The following is a 22,270-nucleotide window of genomic DNA, read 5'->3' as shown; positions in this document are numbered from 1 at the left end:
GCCAGGAGATAGGCGTCTTGAGCAAATCAGTGACCCATTTATCAGCATTATTTAAGGAGCTTCGGAGTTCAGGGTTGTGTTATGTCTTTGGCGTTTTATTTGCTGGGTGGTTGGGGCAGGATATCTATTTCTTTTTTGTGCGGTTATCAGGATCAGGCTTTGGGCAGGTATAGGGTGGCAAATGTGTGTGTATGTATGTCTGGAGAATTTTGTTTTGGTAAGGGCACATGGTATTGAGATGCTATGAATTGTCTTTGTTTTGCAAGGTGTTATCTGCTCTAGTTGTTTGTTTATAGGAAACACATCAAGATAAATATGTACAGTGCAACACCCAAGCTGGGGGGGTTATTTCTGTCCCGTCTCCCAACTGCGTGCCGGGAAGGAGATGGACAACAAATGAGAGAGTGCTGTTTGGAATACGACCATACATCAAAGATACCTAATTGATGGGCCTTAGCCCTAGCCTCACCCTCCGCCGTGATCTCGATTAAAGAGCCCTGATGGATCAGAAAGAAATTAGCCCGAAAAGAGAAAAAAGACCCCAGAAATCGTAGTCCAACACCAACTCAGTAAAAGAGTTGTCAATATCCATCTTACTGCTGGATGAACAGTTATCCTCGGAAATATGCACAACCGGCTAAATATGGTCCGTGCGGCGACTGTCATACAGAGATGATGCACAAGGAGAAGGGTTTATGCAAAAAAAATCTTAATTATGCACCCTGCATAAACCTCCTCTCCCAGCAACCAGACACTTGGAGCCGCCCAGCGGTGAAAACAAAACACCACATGAGACGAAATAGATAACATAAACCGACATGTATCACCATACTCATCATGTACAGAGTGTGAGTGAGTATCAAGCATTACAACAGCGAGTACGGTAAAAGCCCCAGGGAGGTACAAAAGGGGACAGGCGTATATATATAAAAACTAACAACAACCCCTTTTTGCCTGCCGTGTGCTGGCCAAAAATTCTCTATGTACAACGAAAGCAACCCCCCTCCCTCCCCTATCTCAAACACCAAGTGTTGAGATGAATGCAGAATTAAGTTAGATATAATGATGATGATGATGATGATGATGATGATGATGATGATGATGATGATGATGATGATGACAATGACAATGACCAACTTCTGAAAACATTGCAAAAACGACACACACACACATAAACAGAAAACAATCCAAAAAAAGTAAATAAAAAAAAGACAAAACACCATCATGCCCACCTTTCCCCGTCACCCTCCAAAAAGGAAAAATGTTTGATAGTATTCCCCGTAATAAAAAAACACCGCTACACCTTATCTCTTTAATGCAGCCCATGCCTATCCCTCACCCTCCCCCAAACCACCCCTGAGATTTTATACAGCAAAAAACGAAAGACAACCACGCGCAATTCTTTTCGACAAACAATGTGTACAGAAAACAAACCCCCTTCCCCCCGCCTCCCTCAAAAAAAAAACCGGTTTCCAGGAACGCCAGCCAAGACGAGAAAAAGAATTCCATAGATTATGTAATGGCCCTGGGTATCGAAAACGTGCTTTTTTTTCTTCTTCTTTCTTCTCTTCTCTCCCCCATTTCTCTTCCTCCTTTGTCAGCACAAATATGTGTTTACGTGTATGTATGTATGTACGGAAATGTTGCTCTCTGCTCCGGTCCTGCCTGAAGCAGACTGACCAAGGAACTCTCCTCAGCCCGCAAAAAGAAAAGATCGGGATGCTGAAAAGCGAGCATCATCTCGGCATGTCACAAAGGGAGATAACTCCGCTTCGTCGTCGTCGTCATCGTCCGTCATCTCCGTGAGAAAAGCTCACACTCATTGGTGCTTGAACGCAAGGTCACCGGTCGAGAAGAGCTCAAAATGGACGCGCTGGGTCAGCACGCCCTGGCTCTTGAGGTAATCCGACATCTCCAGCATGAACTGCTCGGGACCGCAGATGAAGTACTCGGTGCCGCCGTGGTTGAGGTGGAGGTCGTCGGGGTTGACCTTGGCGAGGTCCATGCGGAAGTCGTAGTTGTAGTTTACCCCCACCACGTCGCTCCCAGCAAGGTGTGTCTTGAAGATGTTGGTGTGGAAGTTGGGGTTGGTGCGTCTCAGGTGTGTGATGTGCTCCTCAAACGGTACCGATTTCCTGGAGCCGTGGATCCACGAGATTGGCCTGTTGGGTTGTGTCGCAACGACTTCGTTGGCAATGGCGACCATGGGCGCAACACCGACACCGGCCGAGATGAGGACGATGGGGACGTTGCTGGAGTTGTTGGTGTCGAGGAAGAACTCGCCGGCGGGGTGAGAAACGTCGACCATGGTGCCAGCGGGCATCGAGTCGATCAAGAGGTTGGACACAACACCAGGATGAAAGTACGATTGTGAAACCGAGTTGGAATACCTGGCGCCTTCATCCCTCTTGACCGTAATGCGGTAGTAGTCAGGCTTCCACGCCTCACTGAGCGAGTACTGTCTTGACTGGAGATAGCCCTCCGGGCCGTTCACCCGCAAAGAGATGTACTGTCCTGGGAAGAACTTGGGCAACTTCTTGCCGTCTTGTGGCACGAGATAGAAGGAGTAGATATCCTCCGTCTCTGGCACCACCCGGTCAATCTTGAACTTGCGCCATGAGCTCCACGACTCAAAGTCTCTGTAAAGCTGCGCCTCCCGCCCAATGAGCATCTTGGCCAACAACCAGTACGCCTTCTCCCAAGCCGAATGCACCTGCGGTGTCATTGCTGGGCCAAGCACCTCGGTGAAGGCCATGATCAGGTATTTGCCGACAATCTCGTAGTGTTCAGGCTGGATACCGAGAGAGCAGTGCTTGTTGCACATGCGCTCAAACTTGGGGATCAGCTCACTGATGTGGTTGATGTTGGAGGCGAAGCTGAGGATGACAGAGGTCAAGGCACGCGGTTGCCGGCCATTCTTCTGGTTGACGCTGTTGAAGTAGTTGTTCAACTCCGGGTGGTCGCGAAGCATGTTCTTGTAGAAGATGGTCGTGATCTTCTCACCGTGCTCTCGGAGGGCCGGGATGGTGTCCTTGACCAGTTTTGATTGTTGATATGTGAGCGCCATTTTGAGCCAAATTGCTGCTGTCTGACGGCGTTTTGTGGGTGTTTGTGAGTGTACCTCCCCAATCGAATGTGTCCCTTGGACTTATTACCACTCGGGATGATGATGGTGATGTCGAGGTGGAAGTTGGTCAACCGATAAACCAAGAAAACGAACGAACGGATGGACGGGGCGAGAAACCGGCGTGGGTGCCAAGCTGCTGCTGCTATTCTCTTGCTTGGCCTACAAATACTACAGAGCTGCTACTGTGTGAAAGACCAGCGGTCCTGCGGGCGCCGTGATGGGACATGGTGTTGACTATATACCACACAGGGTGAAACCGAAAAAGTGGAAATTGATGTTTTTTTTTTTTCAAGGGCGCGGCGAGTCATAGTCCGGCCTAGGTCAGCTAGCTCGTACGATAGTCGCGGCTCGCAAGGATGAACCAGAAGATTGCCAGATTGAAATGTGTGCGCGAAGCGCTGTTTGGAAAAGTCTTTCCGTGTTGCGAGGGTCCCATCGCTGCCACTCGAGGCTGCCATGTGTCGTGCAGGGGGTGCTCCAGTCCCACGAGTTCCACTGCCGACACAACTTGGCGATGGCTTCAGCCTTGCAGGTCTGTGCCATGCCTGTCACAAGAGCCCATGGTCGCGTGGTTCTGTGCGGATTTTCGGACGCCACGCTCTTTCTGCTGCCCGAGAAGTCACCCATACGGGACTATTTGGAAATACACAATCTCCCATCACGACGGAGCAGAACCGTCTCCCACCTAGTGCCGGCTATTCATGAGGGACCTGGTGATATTATCCCACAAATATATTGCCATAGTTTCCACTCCCCGCTCTGCCAAGAGGTCGATTGCTGGCTAGGCCACTGTGTCGTCGGGCTTGCTGCCGTTTTGTGCGGATTTTCGAGGTTAATTTTTCTCCGAGCCCACCGGAATGGAATCGACGTCATCGGGATATGGGAACAGACAGGGATGGTGAATGGAAATTTGTCGATAGAGACAAATGAAGGGTTGACAGCAACGAGAGCCCGCTGTCATTGTCAGATTGCTGTCATATCCCCATCAAAAGAGTTGCACCGTGGCCATGGCTTGAGCCCGATAAATTCCGACGAACCATGGCGTAAAGTTTGACGCCAGCTCAATAGACGAAAGCGCTCTTCTCGTGTTGTTCAGGCAATCTCCAAGGGTCCTGGATGGAATGGCTCGAGTCGGGGTGCGGCGGTTCGGCAGAAAATCTAGAAGGACACAAATCGAAAGATATCAATGGAGAGACTGGACACGGGAGTTCAGGTACCCCTGCTGTCGCCTCACCCATCACCCACCGAGACCCTGGTCCATCATGGGGACGTCGCTTCGGCAATCCGATATCGTATGACTTCGCCTGAAGCCTCGGTCATGGCTGTTTCTTTTGCTGAGGAAGACGTCGGCGCGAAACCTAGCGAAAGCCGTGCAACTTGGCGGCTCCAGTTGCAAATCTCCAAAGAGATGAGCATCAAGCGAGGTGTCAAGTCTCCGTTTCTGTCAAAAAAGGAAAGCCGCGGGAAGCCACGCATGGCATGACGGATCGTTCCGTTCGGGCCTGATTGACGTTGCGGTTGGAGGGCTGGTGAGCTACGCCATGGCAAATCGTTCGAGAAGACGGTTCGAAGAGGCTAACGCAGACATGGTGAAACGTTGAATTGAGGGGAGAAGCGGTCAGCGGATTGCTGAAGCCAGTTTGGCGCGTCAGCTAAGCATCATCAGCCTCCACACAGGAGCCACTCTTTGCCCACTGTGCTAATGACCCTAACCCCCATCTGGCGGCATGTTCACATCACCATCAGCCATTTCTGAAGGAATTCGTGACCATCTGCTGAGATGCTCTCTCCACCAGAGAGTCTTGCCGTCTTTCCGATCGCCGATTCGTGGCTTCTAGCTGCACCGGTATTCGTAAAAAAGCAAATTGCTACGGATGAGGGTCCACTGTCGGGAATGAATAAATAGAAGGCTATCTACAGATCCCCTGATTCGAACGGCTGGGAACAACGTTAAACCACTCATCATGGCGCTGTGGGGATATGGATATCAGCGAGAAAAAAATGTCTGTTCTTGTTCCGCCCGTTGTGTAGTGTGCGGTGCCGTCCCGTCCGGAGACGGAGCTCCGGAGGTTGTCGTCAAGGCAAAGAGATCGGCGACCCGGCGGGTCTTCCCGAAAGCACGGATTCTTGGCCCGCACCGACACAACCCGAGTCCCTTTTGGGGAACCTACCGTTGATTAGCGCGCTCGTCGCAGCTACGCCAAACCCCATGTTAAAGGAACCATCAGCACAAACCTATGCCAGAACCGGACATTGCTGCTGTTGCTGCTGGCGCCGCTTCTTTTGCTCCGGCTGGCTCTCTTTGGGTGCAAAAGGAGCATCCATACGAAGGCCGATACTTCATGCTTATCAAGAGCAGCATGTTACAGTAGGCCGCTGAGTCATGATGAAACTCGGCCGTTGAGGTATTGGTGTTGATAACAGGACATAGGAAAGGCAAGGGCCGCCGCGGGATATTGAAAGGGGCATCTTGGAGGGCACCATGGCTCGTGCGGGTTGCCTGAAATACTGAAATAGCAATTCCATCGCAACTCGAGCCGGCGCAAAGAATGGGGGTTTCTTACGCAAGGTCGCATGTCGGAGCCGGAACGCGCAACCTGCATGCCGGATGGCCCCCCTGGACCGGGCACGTTGCGGAAGATGAGCCTGGTTTCGGAAGATTTCCAGGAGGCCCGACCTGCCTTTTAATTCCCTTGATCAACTCGCAACGAGCTCACGGAGATGCCGAACGCGGTTACGTTACCCGGCATGCAGAAGCGGGGGATCCGGGCTTGGCGACCGAACCCCCCCATAGAAAGAACATTTCAGCGAATGTCTCGCGAAAATATCAGAGAACGGGGGAACGAGGTTCGCGATGGCCATGTCTCAACAGGAATCGAGGATATCGAACTGCGATATGGTGGGACAGAGAATACAGCTGCCGAGAAGGTGTGTACCCCAAGATAAGTGGCGGGAGCGGCTTCAATCTTTCCGGTGGTGTAGACAATCTCTATGTGGTGGGTAGGACAGCATCCGGCCCAAGCCGCGAGCCGGCTGTTTCTCTCCTGTCCTACCTCACACTTGCCATGGCTCGAGGGGCAGAATCTCCTCCATTCACAACAGACTGGTGATCGATGTGATGGTGGTAGAAAGTAACCCAGCCTGTTGGCTTCAAGCCAATAGGCGCGGATACAGCGAGCCAGTCGCGATCTGGACCAACTGGGGACCTGGTTCGGGATTTATCAAGGTGCATCTCGTGCAGGTTGACTTGCCACCTTGAGATGTACGCCGCTCGATCGGGACGCTTTGTGATAGAAGGACGCTACTGAGAATCACACCCCTCTAGCTGCTTTCTCGACTTGCTGCAGCTATAGCTCCGCTCTCTGCACTTTCGACATCAACTGTGCGAGCGGGGTGCCCGAACCACTGGCCAGCGTCATTCTACCATCAGTCAACATCATGTTGTGTGCTGAGACCACTGTAGGCCACGCGCCCAGATATCTATTACCCCTCGGCCCTTCCTCAAGAGGAAAACCCGTCGCTGCTCCAAATCCAATGCTCCCTCAAGCTTTCCCCACATCGAGGTGATCGGCGTTTAGCTGGGCGGTCTCGAAACTGCACCTCGATGCCGTAGCAGTGGGAGGAGGCAACCACGCTTGATATTGCGTGCTACTGCGGTTCTTGATACGGTTCAAGCCCCGTTCTATTGGACTTGGGTGAGTGGGTAGGGTTGGATCTGAAGTTGACCGGTCCAGGGCCATCTCACCGGTTGCATGACACGGCGTTGTTAGCTGCACCGTATCCTGGGGTTGTGCCGGTTCGGACTTGAATCTGAGGCTTGAGGATCGAGTTGAGCTGGCAGATAGGGGCCGAGAGGGGAATCTGAAAAAGGGTGATTGATCATCAGAATTGGCGTATGATGTGTACCTATGTGTATCAGATAGATTCGCCCTAAGATGTGGTCTAATGCAGGGACTTGAGAGGCTTGAGAGCCTATATAACATTCTCCGTGTGTCATTGTTGCCTCGACTTCACATTCCTCCAAAGATAAGTGAGACAACTGCTTGCGACACAAAGCCTCCAGCAGACACACTCTCGGAAGCCCCCACAGACCCTCAAGAGAACAACACCTCAAGAACGCGTCAGAAAGCCACAGAAAATGGCCTCCCTCCTCCCCAGAACTGCCTCCAGAGCGGCCAGATCCATGACCTTGCGACCTGCCACCTCACTCCCCAGAAACAACCCACTTCATATCCCCCGTCAGACCACCACCATCCCCCTTCCCAACACCACCCGACCCTTCTCCTCCTCCACCTCCCTCCAAACCGACCTAACCCAACCCCCTTACTCCCCGCCGTTCAAAGACCTCTTCACCCTCCAAAACCACATCATCCTCATCACCGGCGGCGCCCGCGGCCTAGGCCTAACCCAAGCCGCAGCCCTCCTCTCCGCCGGCGCCAAAGTCCACGCCCTCGACCTCCTCCCCCCAACCCCCGAGTTCCTCTCCGTCCAGCAGTCCTTCCCCTCCGGCGCCCTAACCGCCCACCAAGTCGACGTGCGCGACCAATCCGCCCTGGCGACCATCGTCGGCGGCATCGCAGAAAAGGAAGGGAAAATCAACGGCCTGGTCGCCGCGGCGGGGATACAACAAGAGACGCCCGCGCTCGAGTACAAAAAGGAAGATGTCGACAAGATGATGGGGGTGAACGTCACGGGCGTGTTCATGACCGCGCAGGCGGTGGCGAGGGAGATGATTGCACGAAAGCAGAGGGGGAGTTTGGTGCTCGTGGGCAGCATGAGTGGGACGGTGGCGAATAGGGGGTTGATTTGCCCGTGAGCTTTTCTTCCCTCTTTTCTTATGAGCATGCTTGGGGATGCTAATGAGATGATCATGAATAGGGCGTATAACGCCTCCAAGGCTGCGGTCTTGCAGCTTGCGAGAAACCTCGCCGCGGAGTGGGGTGAGCACGGCATCAGAGTTAACTCGCTTTCGCCCGGGTACATCGTCACGGCTATGACGGCAGGCTTGTTCGACGCCTTTCCCGAACGGAGGACCGCCTGGCCGGATGCCAACATGTTGAAGCGACTGAGCTATCCGGAAGAGTACAGAGGCGCGGCCATCTTTTTGCTCAGCGAGGCAAGCAGCTTTATGACGGGGGCTGACTTGAGAGTGGACGGAGGGCACTGTGCTTGGTAAACTTGAGCTGGGGGTTGAGTTCAAAGATGGGTATCGTATGGTATTTGTACAGGAAGAGACGTCCTATCTCTTCGTTCTTCCTTTGCTTTCTAGTCTTACAAGAGGGTCTGATAGCTTACGCCGGCAGGAGCAGGACTTGGTATAAGAAGTTGCTTTCTTGTCCCTTTTTACTTGCTTATGCTCATGAGGCGATGGAGAGAAAGTCCCTTCCGAGCTTAGCCACGACCCCCTTTTTCAGCCCTAGTTGTTTCTCAATCGCCTGGTCTGACTCGCCCTGTTCACTCAGGACGAAGATCTTCTTAATGATGCCGATATCCAAGAGCTCCTTCCCTTGATGAGTAGACTTGCCCCAGTCCTCCATCTCCCGCTTTGCCTGTTCCTCTAGCCGCCTGCGGTTCTCCAGCGCTCCAAGAGTAGGGTTGTTCTTCGCCGAGGGAAACATGGGGCCGGAGATGGACTGGGAAATGCCTGAAGCGTCGACTAGCGGCGATGCTATTGAGGAGGGGGAGTATGTTGGGTTAGGCTGGACAGCACCCATTTGTTTGAGGCGCGAGGCAAAATCGGTGGATGGGTAGTCTGAGGGGGTCTTGTCTGGGTTTGCGGAGTAGGAATCTTGTTTCGAAGATGGAGAGGATCGACCGGCGGCTTTGGGTAGGTTGTTAGCACATAATGTTGGTTGGATATCGGTTGGAAAGGCAGTACTAACACTCATTCTTTGTGACAGAGGGCCGTGGCGCAAATTGAGTTGTGGACTTTGGGGGTACAGCCTGTGCTTGCGCTCGAGATGCTGGAGATGGCGCTGGTGGTGTTGTTGATTCTGGAGCTGCATTTCTCACAGCTGTGAGAGATGAGGGGGTCGCTGATCCTGGAGCTCTGGTCGGAAACTTGCGCACAGCATTCTGTGCTGGTTTGGAGCTTGCGCCGCCCATTTTGAAGCCGATATCTTCAGGAAAATATCGTGGTTGGAGAGAGTCAAAGTTCGCAACTTTTCCGTTTTGCGATTGGCGATGGGGTGCAACGTCATTGATGACAGGAAGAGCTTCAGCCACAGTCTATTTAGTGCATGTGGCTGATTTTTGAGCTCTCGCCACCTCCTTAGGTAAAAAAGGGGCAATCACCACCATCATCACTTTGCATCCAAATTAGATGTGAGCTAGGTCAATGCTTTTGAAATGATGATGAATGTGTTGCACATTCTATTTGAGTTGTATTACTATAGTTCGTCTACGAAGCTAACTATCCGAGTCAAAGCCCTCTAAATGTGCGTATGGCTAGAGGTACCTACGGTACCCCATGCGTCTTCGTTACAGACGGAATGGGCTTGAGTAATTGATGTTGATTTTGAAATCTTCGTTATAAAATCTAGTTATCTCAACGAGGTTCTTACTTTCCACTCTCTGTGCCACCAGAGCTGGAAGGGACGGTTCCTGTCACCCTGTCGGTTGCCTAAGCTGCCCTCTACCCCCTTCACTCTCACTCCAGTGAACGTGTCTAGCGCAATAAGATTGGTTTCACCATCGAAATAATTGTCAAAATTCGCAGGCCCAGCCGCACCCTGGAGACAAAATAACTGTCAGTAATTCTTTTGTCCAGGGCGTGGGCTGTAAAACGCACCAGCAAGGACAGGACATGACCATGCTGTTGCCATGACAGTGACGAAGGTATCAACCACCCTTGTACAGGATTCACTTCGATGTATTCTGCCGTGGCGGCCGCCAGCGGTCATCGTTCTTCGGCACTATTCGAAACAATTGGCCCCAGACTACCGTAAAAGGTTGCTACGGTGAGCTGAAATAAAAGGCAGCTTATCAGGCAGCAATGTGCCTTCGATCCACGAATCAACGCAACAACCACGGCCTCATAGTCTTCTTTTCAAACAAACGCGTCAAATCACCTGTGTCTGCCCTACATGCGGGAAGACGTGGCGGTGATATGCCCTCGCCTCCCTCCCCACGGTAGGTCTGCAGCCACCCCCGGAGCATCTCCAGATCCGGCCAGTTGCAGCGAGCGAAATAGCATTCTCGACAGATTCTTTGTTAAATCACCAATCCTTCTCGCGTCTCGGCGTGTCTCGATAGCCGCCAATGGCTTCCGGAGGGAGAACCAACAGCCGATCTGCAGAAATATGCATGTTGGCCCAGAACATCAACCAACAGCACACGTGGGTTTGCTGTTGTTGTACCGGTACCAGTACTGGTACATCTCCCACCTGATCACGGATACGCATAGCACTTGAAATTACAGACAAGTAACAGACAAGCAAGCACACCACAACCCCATACAATCTTCGACTCATGGCACCACACCCTCTGTATCGAACCGATTCGTCAGCCGTTCCTGCAAGCCAGAGCATGCTACATGCATTAAGGGGCCAGACCGTGATCTCATCTCCTAGGGCTGCGTCTTGGTTGTCTATCATCTCCGCCTGGGCGGCGGAATTCATCTCCACGTCGGCAACCCTCCTCCATGGCTCTGGCCCATAGCCCTGGACTATTGGACAGCAGCAACAGGAGATCAACATGGAACAGGAAAAGTCTCCGGGCCGCTGTCAGTGATCAGGGTGAATGATGGGGCGAGGACGCCCATCTTCCAGCCTCGAGGAACCCAGACGCAAAAGTCATTTTTGGAACTTTGCCATACTGTGCAGATACAACACAGGGAACACAGTGCTGATGTGCTGTGAAATTGCGACGTGGTTGTTCTCAGCACCATCACTCGGCCACCTTCACGAGATCCCAAGCTCGTAGCTGTTTCAAATATCACTCGTCGAACCAGGGGTACAAGGCGATGAAAGATGGTAGCCGCGAGAACCAAGTGCGGCGGAGGGGAGCACCATCAAACTGTGCCAGGTATTATTTCGGGTACCAAACTCCAGGATGGTCGACTGCTGCCCCCCTCACAGATCAACGGCTTTGACCGGTCGGGGAGATCGGCGAGGAACTTGTGACGAACCTTGTTAGCATAGCAGCCGAGACGTTACGGATACTGGAAGTAATAAGTTCCTATGTGCAGACCACTGCAGTCCAACCAGGCAGCCTGAAGGGTCTTCAAGATATTGCGAAGGGTGGCGGTGACGAGAAAAGTAGAAGAAAACCATTGCTCCTGGATATCAGGCCTCCACCAGAGTGCCCAAAAAGGTGACCGCAGTAATTAACTGATCTCCGTACGAGCAGACCACTTGGATATGCGTGACGTGGTGAAAGATTGCCTGCTGAATTCAGAAGTCCTCGGAAATTGATTGCCATGATGCCTTTGAGTTTTGCCGAACGTGAACATGATAGCTATTTCGACGAAAGGGCGGTTGATAAGGCGCAACGCGCCCAACGTCAAAACCGTTTCGGGTGACGGACGAGCGGTAATCCACAGAGAAATTGCGCCATGGCTAACGATCGCCGTCACCGGCCGCTAATTGTATAAGACGATTGAATAGCTTCCTGTTCGGGAAGAGTAGGAAAAGAAACGAAGCTAATGGACACCCACTTCAGCCTTGCGGGGAGGTTGAAGTCCGAAGCCAAAGATCCATCTGGTCTCATATGAACCCCTGGCAATCCAGTTAGCTCTCTCTCTCTCTCTATGTCCATGTTCTATTGTCACTGCAGGTAAATCTAGGTGGCGTTACAAAAGGTGGACGGAAGACCTTGATATCAATCAAGGGTTAGGGTTGTGAACCAAACCACCCTATCCCAACATCATCACCACCCAGAACATGGATTGACTTGGATTGGGCAAGTGACCTGATGCAGGAGGGAACCTTGGCAAAAACTCGGCGTGGAGGCACAATGGCCTTCTTGTCCCACCAATGTCGTTGACGACTGCTGTGTTTCTCTGTGTAGCCGTGTGCCAGGAATGTGTTGTCTGAGATGGGCAGTGATACGCACCACAGATTAAATGTCAACGACGAGAACGACTCTTGGAGTGATTGACATGGTGACATGCAGGGCCCATTGCTGCACACGTGGAGGGGAGCAACCGAGTCATCCTGTTGTCGAGATGAGGCCAGCTGGCGGCCAATCAGATGTTCAGATCAATCCCCGCACTTCTCGAAAATCTGTGCTAAAGCTCCCCCCGCTCGTTTTGAGCCCCCCGCCCATACAAGGAAAGGTTTGGCGGCCAAAGACTGACCAGCCTTCCGTAAATCGGCTTTTTCACCTCCAGAACTCGCACATCGCAACGCGCGAGACCGGACCACCTAGACTACCCGTCTGCCCGTATACGTAGTCTTGTTACTTGCCGCGGCCATCAGCCTATCTGGATACGTCCCGTTCCGTCACGGCCGATTGGGAGCCCACGAGCCCACACACGTCTGATCGCCTGATTACACCGACATTGGCCCCCCCACCACCACCCGAGACCACCCGGAACACCACTGCCTGCCTTGCTACTTGCTATCGAGGCCTTGGGTCGCCTTAAGTGAAGTTGGATTGGGCCGACATCGACCAGACCTGATCTGCCGGCAGCATGGAAAGCCCCGAGTTTGCGGCTGGCATGCGGAGCCATGGCGCGAACGGCGCTGGTCCTCACAAGCGGAAACGGAGCATCATCGACAGCAGCCCGGCTAGTCTGCTGGACAACGACCACGACGACCAAGACGACGACCACCATGTCATCGAGCGTGGTGATGCCTCCCCCGAGGCCAAGGGCCGCCGCCTACCCGGTGTCAAGCGTGCCTGTAATGAGTGCCGCCAGCAAAAGGTGAGAACAGCATTTCGCTTACTTTCATCCCCAGGCCCAGGGTCTTTTGAGTCATCATCCCATCCACATCCAACCGTCAACCCGGACCCGGTGCCGAGTCTGGCCCCGAGTCCACTTGTCTATATGCCCCTAAATTATACTCTGGCTGCCGGCCGGCCGTCTCCGTTCTCCGGCCCGGTCTCCGGAGCGCACCCTCCCGTCAGCTGTTTGGCGTTTTGTGTCTAGTAGTATTCTGCTGTTCGTTCTCGACTAACCTCTGTATCCGTATTCTCCCCCGTCCAGCTGCGCTGCGATGTCGTCCAGGATCCCTTTCAAGGCTGCTCCAGGTGCAACCGCCTCAAACTCGAGTGCAAGATCGAGTCCAACTTCAAACGCATTGGCAAAAGGTCGAAGCATGCCGAGATGGAGAAGGAGATCGACAAGCTACGTCGTGCCGTGCAGGCGGCCAAGGCCCAGGGCTTTACGGTTGAGGAAGATGATGAGGCTATCCACTCGCAGTTGCAGTCCCCCGTCGTCGCCAGCCAGTATACGCATACCCGCAATCCGTCCCTGATGGGTTCTGACGAAGCTGTGTCATCCTTGCTCCATCTCAAAAGGGGCGGCTCCTATACGATACCTCGCATTGCCCGCGAGCTTGACGACTTTCGAATCACAGAAGAACATGAAAGTCTGCTGTTCAGCCAGTTCTTCAACTGCTATCATCCATTCTTACCATTTCTGAATCCAAACCAGACACCAGACCAATATTATCAACAGCACCCGTTACTGTATTGGTCCATCGTTGCGGTTGCGAGCAGGAGGTTTCTGCCCGATCCCACCATCCTCACCAAACTCTCGGGTCCCCTGACAAGATATCTCTGGACAACCATCGGAGAGGTTCCACAGAGCTACTACGTTGTCAAGGCGTTATGTCTGCTCTGCACATGGCCGTTGCCTACCAGCACTACATCATCCGACCCCACGCACATCCTTTGCGGGGTGCTGATGAAGATTGCCACCGGCATCGGACTGCACCGGCCCAACCACATCAACGACTTTTCTCGAGTCGCCGTCGAACTCAACAATGATGGCCTGCACGACCGTATCAAGACTTGGGCAGTGTGCAATATTGTTGCACAGACGATTGGTACAGGGTATGGTCAGCCGGCTTCGACGCTGTACGACTGGACGTTGGCTGTTCGCGGCGGCGAATCAGGACTTTTCTCTTTGGGGCCCGAGCTGGAGGCAAGGCTGCAAATAGAACGCTTCTGCGACAAGGTATCCAAAGAGATGTATAGCAATGCCAGCGACCCCAGAGGTGTCGCGGGCGACGAACACCGCGCCATGTTGATGCGTGTGTATCGTCGCGAGTTCAACGAGCTCCAGGCTTCCATTCTGTCACAGAACCTCTCACCCATCATTAATCTTCACTTGCGGGCAGCAGGTCTTCATCTTCGCCTGGCTGGCTTCTTTGACTCCAGTAAAACACCCGCGTACCTGGACGACCTGATGGCTCTTTGGCGGGCCACCACCAGCTATCTTGACTACATTTTGGAGGGCGATTCGCAATCGCAGTCGCAATGTCCCCAAGAGTATCAGTACCAAGTCCGCGACTCCTATTTCCTTCAGTATGCTACCAACTACATTCAGCAAATGCTGGTCGCAGCCGGGTTCGCTTTGCTCAAACTTATGCGATCCTTCTTCGCTAAACAGATCGACTTTGAGCGGGGCAGAAACCTATTCCACGGCGCCATTCGAGCCATCAGAACCACCAGCGTGATTCAAAACGACTTGAACTGGCGGTTAGCCGAACTGATGGTGCAGATTTGGAACGGCGCTCGTATCGACGCCATCAGCCCCTCATTCCAGGCCAACGATAACCCAGAGATCGACGACAGCTTGCAGCTAAAAGTCCGGTGCCGCCATAGTATGAGCTTGGTATTTGACTCGATCTGGCATTGGCGAGAAGAGTACCAAGCAAGAGGTCGGGGTACGCTCGATGGTAAGTTTTGATGCTTTTCTTTTGCCTGCTCTTTCTTTTCCTCCCTCCCCTACCGAATCGCTCCAAGCTAAATGTCCTTGGTAGCTCTCAAGCAGCCTACGCATCCTGATTCAGCTAATGAATCATCAGCCTCTTCGACTCATCTCGACACCACTTTAGCTCCTCCACCGCACAGCATCCCCGCAAATTTGGGAATCGCAACGTCGAACGGCGCCCTCACGCCCAGCGCAGGCGGTTCCGCCCTCGGTGGTGGCGGTGCCATGCTGGACGGTTTGCCCTATGGCAACGCCACCACCACCTATGATGTCTGGGATCCACAGCACTGGATGCTGGACGGCTTGATCGACTTCAACTACACTTTTGTCCCTCCCATCGATGCTAATTAGTGTGCCGCTCATGGGAAGACCGACACATCGTCAGTTGTTGTAAGAAATACCTAGCTTGCGAAAGTAAGCGCACAGCATGGTTGGTTTTGCCGTCACTTTTGGCATCTTTTTTGGGCAGATTGTTTCTTTGAACGAAGTATATGTTTTTTTGTTTTCTTTTCAAAACCTCTGCGTTTCTGTGGTTATTATTTTTTATGAAATACCCCACCACTATATTTTGGCGCACATAGTAATGAAATGGGTAATTTTCTGGTTGGGATCTGGTCAGGTGGTCAGGCAGGTAATGTTATAACATTGGGTTTTGGTTATGGTCGGAAAAGAAAAGCACGGGTTCAAGTTTGAAAGATGGAAAGGAGTAACCTACCTGTAGAGGGTTGTTCGAAGCGAGAAGGATTGGCGTGAATTCATCATATCAGAGCCAGTTGCACAAGCGGAGCACGAGAAGAATGATACAGCACCTACTCATAACAAGACCGCCGGTGTGTTTGTTGCGAGCAAGGCTTATGTGACTGTATTCAAGAGCCCATTCTAGGAGCACCTTTTCAGGTTTCCAGGTCTCGTTCAAGCACATGCCAGACAGCCTCATGTGTCACAGCAGGGCCGCTCCCGCCTGAGACTCAGCTCTCGGCTCAGTCATGTCTCAGTTCTCCATGACTGGATAGCCGTGATACCTCCAGCCCCTTTCTTCCCCAGGTCTTGCCTCAGGGGGAAGTCGAAGGATTGGCGGAGGTGGCTTGGAGACATACTTCTAAAACTGCCGTTCCCTTACCAATCTCATTTTAGATCGCCCGCTCTTCTATTATTTTCCTCCTTATTACGAAACGTTCACTGCCCATTCCCTCCCTTCTTTCCATTCTTGTCAGTTTGCTTTGATGAGGAAAGATTGCATGATTGGATCACAACAAGTCAATTTCACTATTTTGATCCTCTTTTGCTTCTTGTTTCCCTTTTCAGACTTGAGAGTGGTTTGTTGCTATCTCTGAGGGGCTGAACCGTGCTCGTAATTGCTTGCTACCCGATAACGTAGATTGATCCATCTCGGCAGGCGGTGGTAAGGTAGTTATCATGAACACACACACACAGCCACACACTGGCCTCTCGGTAAGGTAAATTTGCAACCCTGAAAATCTGCCTCATGATACAGGCCACCACCACCACCACCACCACCTACCTCACTGCGCCAGGCCGCGCAATTCAAGGTTCGTACACTTTAACCAGACAGAATGGACGGACAAGACCGCCAACAACCACCGCCCGCCTGCCTGCCCTTGTTGTTCATCCCATGTCTCCGCTCAAGTGTCTCAACAGCGCCGCTTCTCGCGTGGCGACCTCGCCGCCGCCCCAAATCCAAGATAGGGAGGATTCTGGAAGGGTGAACTAACAAGGTTGGTAGTCCACCGCGGTGAAGGCCGGTGAGCTACTTGAGCTAACAAGAGACGGGAGGGCGCATGGCAGACGTTGGGGGAGGAGGGGGTGGGATGGGCTAGCTTATTGTGAATGTGTTTGTTTATTCCCGGGTAACAGGATATCATACTTGTTTCGAATGGAATCAAGCCTTGTGCGCTCCAAGCCGTCGTCACCTTCTTATCATGTAGAGATCTTGTGTTTGTATGGCGTGCCGCCCCCAAGATGATGATGGAGATATGTAGGGTTCTCAGCCACAAAAGTCATGTCTTTTTTTTTTTTTTTTTTGCGTTCATATTTACGATTCGATGGTCAGGTAAGGTAGGCAATCAACCCCCAAGATGCTGCAATGACAACGCTTCTGTGTTTAAGCGCCAAGACAGGACGTTAACCTCTGATGGAATATATCTCTTTTCAGAGCAAGAAATCTAACTGGTCGATCTGCTTTTGGGGTTAAAGCAAGCAGGTACAATGCCAGCACTAGGTATTTTGCGTGGGTGAGAAAAAGAACCTCGTCTCTTTCGGCAATGACCGTTGCGGCGGCGCTGGGGGTGCCGCCGGGCGGTTATCGAGAGCTAGAGCTAAAACTGTTTTAGTGCGCATATGTAATGTAAGTGAGCGGTGGTGAAAAGGGGAGAGGGAGGGAGAGAGAAAAAGTGCTACGCCACACCCTCGCAGGTGTTTTCTTATGTGTTCTCTCTCCCGTGCCGCTTCTAGAACACGAAAATTGTCTCTGGAACTTGTTGTTGTTGTTGTTGTAGTTGTCTGGCGACCCCACGTTGCATGCATTTTCGTTTGGTCTTACCGCCGGCTCACGGCACGAAGAGGCAGTTGATGTTGTTGATGTCCACATGCTTCATGTATGTAAGGTGCTTTTCTCGCTAGGTAGCCCGGCAGACATCAACAAATATGATTTTGAGGGTCGCTATTGGACATGGGTATACGTGTACCTTACCCACTAGCCCTGCATTACCCTGTCTCCTGTGCAGTCATATCATACTATACTACCGGAATGGGTTTAAGTGTGTAAATAACAAAAGTGTCAGGAACAAAAGGACCGATCAGCGAATAATACAGCGACAGCTAGCTACCCTGTAAGCGGGATATGTGAGGGCGTTGTTGTTGGCGAGGCGGTTAGTGTAAGGTATCATCAGTCTACCCCATAGACAGGAACAGGAGAGAAGCTAATGAACTCGAAAAGGGAGATAACCCTCGAAAAGTTCCCCGTTTGTTTTTTAGGGATTGAATATCAAATGGGTGAGTTCATGCCTCTCCTCTGTCGTACCATGAGGTTACCGTAGATATGCACAGTTCCATTTTGTTAGTCTGACAAGAGGGAAGAGTACGTATACCCATGTCTGTGAACTCTTGTAGGTAAGCACTATCGAGCTGCGATGGTTCGTCGAATCGTATATTCGAGACTAGAGAGTGGATGATGTTGGAAACTACAGTTTTTGCAACAGAGTAAAAAGTGTAGTAGTTGTTGGGCGCCGGTTACATCGTCGACTTACCGGAGAGGCAGCTCAACGGTCACCCGCGGGTGCCGATACCACCAGTTGTTCATCATCACCGCTTTATTCCCCGTCAACCACTCACATGATGACAAACTTGCTGCAGATAGGGGACAACGCCATGCCCGTTCGGTATCTCCTAGGGCTGAAACATAAACCTGTGGATGGTCGAAAGCGGCCGCAGAAAAAGCCCGCTCTCGACTAGTCTCGGCTTGCTTTGAAGGATATGTCGGTTTTCGTCCTAGGTTGTAGTATACCTAGTAGCTCCTCGATAGTGAGATTTGCGGTTGAACAATGTTCATACTGTGTGGACTTTGACAGCATCCTTGCCTTCACAAGCAGTCTGAAAGTGAAGTGTAATAAGCCCGATCTGCAGCCAGTCCAAGTGTTGCTTTGTGGTCGACATGATGAAGATCATCTGATCAGCTGATCCTCTACTATGCGATGCTGTCAGTCGTATTTCGATGGACCATGGCTGGCCGGATTTAAAGGGCCAGACCGGTGAGTGGTCGTAATTACGGTATGGTATCATTGATACGGCTGCTTTGTAAGGGTTCAATGACTGAGTGGCCACGCGTGACGTTACCACCAAGCTACTTCAGAGTCTGGTACAACAGGCGAGGTAAATGATCCTACCGGCGCTGTCTATCCTTCCGACTCCTCCCATCATAGACCCGAGCCCGACCGGTCAGGCGGAAAACTCTCCGGAAGGGAGTGGTGAGTATTCGAAGTGGTTGTTGAGGTTGCCTGATAATCGCTGTGACGAACTTGTGTTGTGTGCGGATAGGTACCCTCCCTTTGGCAGCCTCAGTTCAGTAGTGAGCTGCTTGCCTGTCGATGACGAGTCCCCTGACTGTCGCCTGGAAGTCTGGTTCCAAAAGGCGGCAGTTGCTGCTTCCCAATCACCCAGCTCACAGTTCCGCCGAACCTCCGTCTTTCCCCAGACCCTCACTCCCACACGACAGGTCAGATTCCCCGGCCCCCAGGTTTTCTCTGCTGTACGTGCCTCCGGATAAGGTACAGTCAAGTAACTGGTAATGTGACCTTCCCTTGCCGCGGCTTGTGGCTGCTCTAATGCAGGAGACATGCTTGTTTAGCTTGTTAGGCGCGCTTAAGTTTCTGCAGTCAGAGGATCAAGGTGCTTAGTCTGCTTCATTTCCCATCGAACGGCTGCATGGGACGAGTGAGATTCTTGTTTCCTTCGGCGGGGGGGGAGGGGGGTGCGCCTGTTGGGAGCAGAAGGGTGTGGAGCGGGCGCTTGTTTTTCTATCCGAGAATGAAAGCGGGCAGAGAACCAACAACATCTTCTCCAACGCCCCCACCACATGACTCTAATCATCCATCTGTTGACGACAACGTGGCGTTAAATCTTGGTTTTATCTGGCTTGACCTGTTTCTTGCTTGCTATTTGATGTTTGGACGGAGTGAAGCTGCAGAATCAACCGGCCGTCCACGCTGAGAGAACAGTGCGAATGGACTAGCTCTAGGGACGGTCAAGGAAGCAAGTCGGTAGCCGAGTTTCATCTTGATCTTGACGGGTAAACTGCGGATAGGGCTGGATGGCCCTTTCCTCGACGATCGCCCGCGAGTCAGGGAACCAAGAAAGATGCCATGAGGCCACAACCGGCCCGGGGTTACATCCCAGATAGGTTATGTGTGTATGGACTGGGACGGCGGCATGATAGATGCAGAGGGGCCTGCATTGAGTTGATATTGATGCTGGCCGTGACGACGGTGATGCTAAAAGGGGGAAATTGGGACCGTAATGCACATTAAGAAGTCTCATAGGACACTCAATGTACACCGAGAAGATCACCATGGATGACAACCACTATTCAGGCCCCCAAGCAGCTTGATCAATGGTGGAGAGGGCATGCAGATACATCGGGGCCTCCAGAATTAGGTATGGTCTCACAAGGACAACTACAGCCCCGTGCTGATATTCGAAGGATTTAGGCTCCTTAGGCACTGGCGGTTCATTCTGGATATGTCCGCCCGAAGGCCGCAGACATGACGGAACGTGGACAGACCAGAGAATGATAACACCTCCGCATGTATCCGCAGTGACGGGAAAGGCTCCAGCCTCCCGAAGATGTTACGCTCTCCGCTCCCACCCCTACACCGCGACTTGGGACTACCACGATTACATACGCGTCTTCTGGTGACTATGCCCTTTCTTCTGAATTGTTGATGACTGCATCTGCAATGTGATCCAATCGTCCTGCTTTCTGTCTCCGTATAGCACACGGCAAGACAGGCAGCAGGGGCCTCTGCAGCGCGAATTGGTTGTTCCACGCTGGAGGGAACCGGCTCCGGAACAAATGACCGCACCAAGGCGAAAAGAAAAACCCTGAGAAGATGGTGATGCTTCCGGCCCCCATGTCTGCCCGAGAACCCACTGCCTTGCAGGGCGTCTACCGAAGTGCTTGTGCCCATCTGATAGGGCAGCAGCAGTGGAGTAGGGACAGAACCCTCTCATAAGGCGCGGCCGCCAGCACGATTCCAAAGCAGGAGATGAATGTCTATTCGCGGCGATCGATTTGACTCCAAACCAACTGTGGCTTGTTAAACATGACCAGGTGCTAGCCTCCTGCCTGTGAAGCTCTCTCCGAGGTTACCAAGCAATGGCAGGCTCTCCTCGGGACTCGCGACGTCTAGCCACAAAAACAGAGACACCAGGGGGGCTCTGATGATCGATGAGCGGAAGATTAGGGTTGCGCCACCGAGCATTGAGGTGAGTAGAGTGAATGGTCTGGTTTCCGTCTCGGCGGGAGGGCTTTCCACTACCCCAGTGAGGATCAAACCCATCGCCGACCATCTCGGGTCCTTGACCTCGGTGCCGCCTTTCAGCTTCTGGGGGGCAAGGGTCGACAACACTCGCTGTTCAACTACGCCGCCGGTAATTTCCAGTATGTGTCTGGGAATGTAAATAATTTCTTCATAGAGAATGAGGGGATTGTGAAGAAGTCAAAGGGATTCTTCATTCCAATGAACAATCTCTTGGTCATGATTTCCCTTGTGTCCAAGATCTCGCCCATATGATGGTCAAAGAAACAGCGCCGCAGGCTTCTTTTCCAGCAGTGTAGGTGGTTAGAACGAAAATGATCATGCTTAATCCTCCTTCGTCCGACACCTTGGGCTTGGGAAGTCAGGAAAAGAGAACCGAGAACCAAGCGGGGACGAAGAGAGACCCTGCAAATTCGACAGGCCACAGAGATTGGGGCATAATTGTGAGTGAGAGGTAAGAATAAAGGCTGTGTAGTGGGCCCGCCAAAGTACAGTGACATGCTTCTAGTTGAGAGCTCGCTGGTAAGCATCACAGCCGGACGAGAACCGCACATGTTCCAGTACGTGAACCAGCTTTGGTGTTCATGGGCTGCTCTGAGAGAAACCGACCAATCACGGACCTTCTTCTGTAGAAGGAAGTTCGATTCTTGGATGGGCTGGCCAATAGGAATAGAGGACTCAGACGCTGAAGGTTGGCGGGGCTGACAAATGATTCGGCAATGTGGACTGCTGTTTTCGTAAGACCATAGCCATATTTCAAATATCGATACCACTCAGCTCCACCTCATCTTGAACAAGCATACGGGTGGCGACGACGACGCTTCAATATGTTGGGTTGCCGCCTGGTATCAGTCGGCGTGAATAAGACCACTTTTTGTAGATTTGTAGCTTTTCTATGGCTCCGGTTTGACAGGGCTGCATGATACTCGTACTAACCCTCGCTGGCCTCAGCCTCGGTGGCTGATAGGACGTGAGCAACTGGCTGCATGGTCAGTGTATGTACTGAATCATGGCCGAATAATTGTAAATGTTAGTCACCGCAACACGCGGTTGATCTTCTCAATTCCGATCTTCAATATCCTCCCGAGAAGGCTTGAGGGCTTTTCGATAGCCGGGTGTGTGTGTTACGTGGAATGACAGTTGCACAAGCAAGCCTTGTCGCACAAGCTTATCTTGAACCGCGGAGCAGCGCTCTCTATGACGAAG

General features: G+C 52.2%; 5 protein-coding genes across 5 annotated transcripts; 2 read left to right on the top strand and 3 right to left on the bottom strand.

The window, feature by feature from the left end:
- Positions 1-1,819: 1,819 nt before the first annotated feature.
- Positions 1,820-3,067, bottom strand: QC762_103460 (uncharacterized protein; the record flags this gene model as incomplete). Its single annotated transcript, XM_062884731.1, has 1 exon — positions 1,820-3,067. One exon carries the CDS (start codon positions 3,065-3,067, stop codon positions 1,820-1,822), a length of 1,248 nt encoding a protein of 415 aa, XP_062747623.1.
- Positions 3,068-5,203: 2,136 nt separating this feature from the next.
- QC762_103455 (uncharacterized protein) lies at positions 5,204-5,489 on the bottom strand (the record flags this gene model as incomplete). Its single annotated transcript, XM_062884730.1, has 2 exons — positions 5,204-5,299; positions 5,361-5,489. The coding sequence occupies 2 exons, from the start codon at positions 5,487-5,489 to the stop codon at positions 5,204-5,206; spliced, it is 225 nt and encodes a 74-aa protein (XP_062747622.1).
- Positions 5,490-5,840: 351 nt separating this feature from the next.
- QC762_103450 (uncharacterized protein) lies at positions 5,841-9,460 on the top strand. The gene is made up of 2 exons (XM_062884729.1): positions 5,841-7,939; positions 8,006-9,460. Exons 1-2 carry the CDS (start codon positions 7,266-7,268, stop codon positions 8,301-8,303), a joined length of 972 nt encoding a protein of 323 aa, XP_062747620.1. The 5' UTR covers positions 5,841-7,265; the 3' UTR covers positions 8,304-9,460.
- On the bottom strand, positions 8,323-9,312 carry QC762_103440 (uncharacterized protein). The gene is made up of 2 exons (XM_062884728.1): positions 9,010-9,312; positions 8,323-8,948 (listed from the first exon to the last, which is right to left on the bottom strand). Exons 1-2 carry the CDS (start codon positions 9,230-9,232, stop codon positions 8,485-8,487), a joined length of 687 nt encoding a protein of 228 aa, XP_062747621.1. The 5' UTR covers positions 9,233-9,312; the 3' UTR covers positions 8,323-8,484.
- A 2,742-nt stretch (positions 9,461-12,202) lies between the features above and the next one.
- On the top strand, positions 12,203-16,817 carry QC762_103430 (uncharacterized protein). The gene is made up of 4 exons (XM_062884727.1): positions 12,203-12,995; positions 13,278-14,976; positions 15,061-16,413; positions 16,469-16,817. Exons 1-3 carry the CDS (start codon positions 12,762-12,764, stop codon positions 15,360-15,362), a joined length of 2,235 nt encoding a protein of 744 aa, XP_062747619.1. The 5' UTR covers positions 12,203-12,761; the 3' UTR covers positions 15,363-16,413; positions 16,469-16,817.
- The last annotated feature ends 5,453 nt before the right edge of the window (positions 16,818-22,270 follow it).

Source organism: Podospora pseudocomata, assembly GCF_035222375.1.
Source record: "Podospora pseudocomata strain CBS 415.72m chromosome 1 map unlocalized CBS415.72m_1, whole genome shotgun sequence".
NCBI classification, from domain to species: Eukaryota; Fungi; Ascomycota; class Sordariomycetes; order Sordariales; family Podosporaceae; genus Podospora; species Podospora pseudocomata.
Note: the sequence above shows the minus strand (reverse complement) of the source record. Positions and strands in the feature narration are given on the sequence as shown.

Bases quoted from the DNA above. Each gene is read 5' to 3' on its own strand.
- QC762_103450 (XM_062884729.1), top strand. From the start codon at position 7,266: ATGGCCTCCCTCCTCCCCAGAACTGCCTCCAGAGCGGCCAGATCCATG. The intron at 7,940-8,005 runs GTGAGCTTTTCT...GATCATGAATAG, and splicing joins AATAGGGGGTTGATTTGCCC to GGCGTATAACGCCTCCAAGG.
- QC762_103440 (XM_062884728.1), bottom strand. From the start codon at position 9,232: ATGGGCGGCGCAAGCTCCAAACCAGCACAGAATGCTGTGCGCAAGTTT. The intron at 8,949-9,009 runs GTTAGTACTGCC...ACCTACCCAAAG, and splicing joins CTCTGTCACAAAGAATGAGT to CCGCCGGTCGATCCTCTCCA.
- QC762_103430 (XM_062884727.1), top strand. From the start codon at position 12,762: ATGGAAAGCCCCGAGTTTGCGGCTGGCATGCGGAGCCATGGCGCGAAC. The intron at 12,996-13,277 runs GTGAGAACAGCA...TCCCCCGTCCAG, and splicing joins ATGAGTGCCGCCAGCAAAAG to CTGCGCTGCGATGTCGTCCA. The intron at 14,977-15,060 runs GTAAGTTTTGAT...TGTCCTTGGTAG, and splicing joins AGGTCGGGGTACGCTCGATG to CTCTCAAGCAGCCTACGCAT.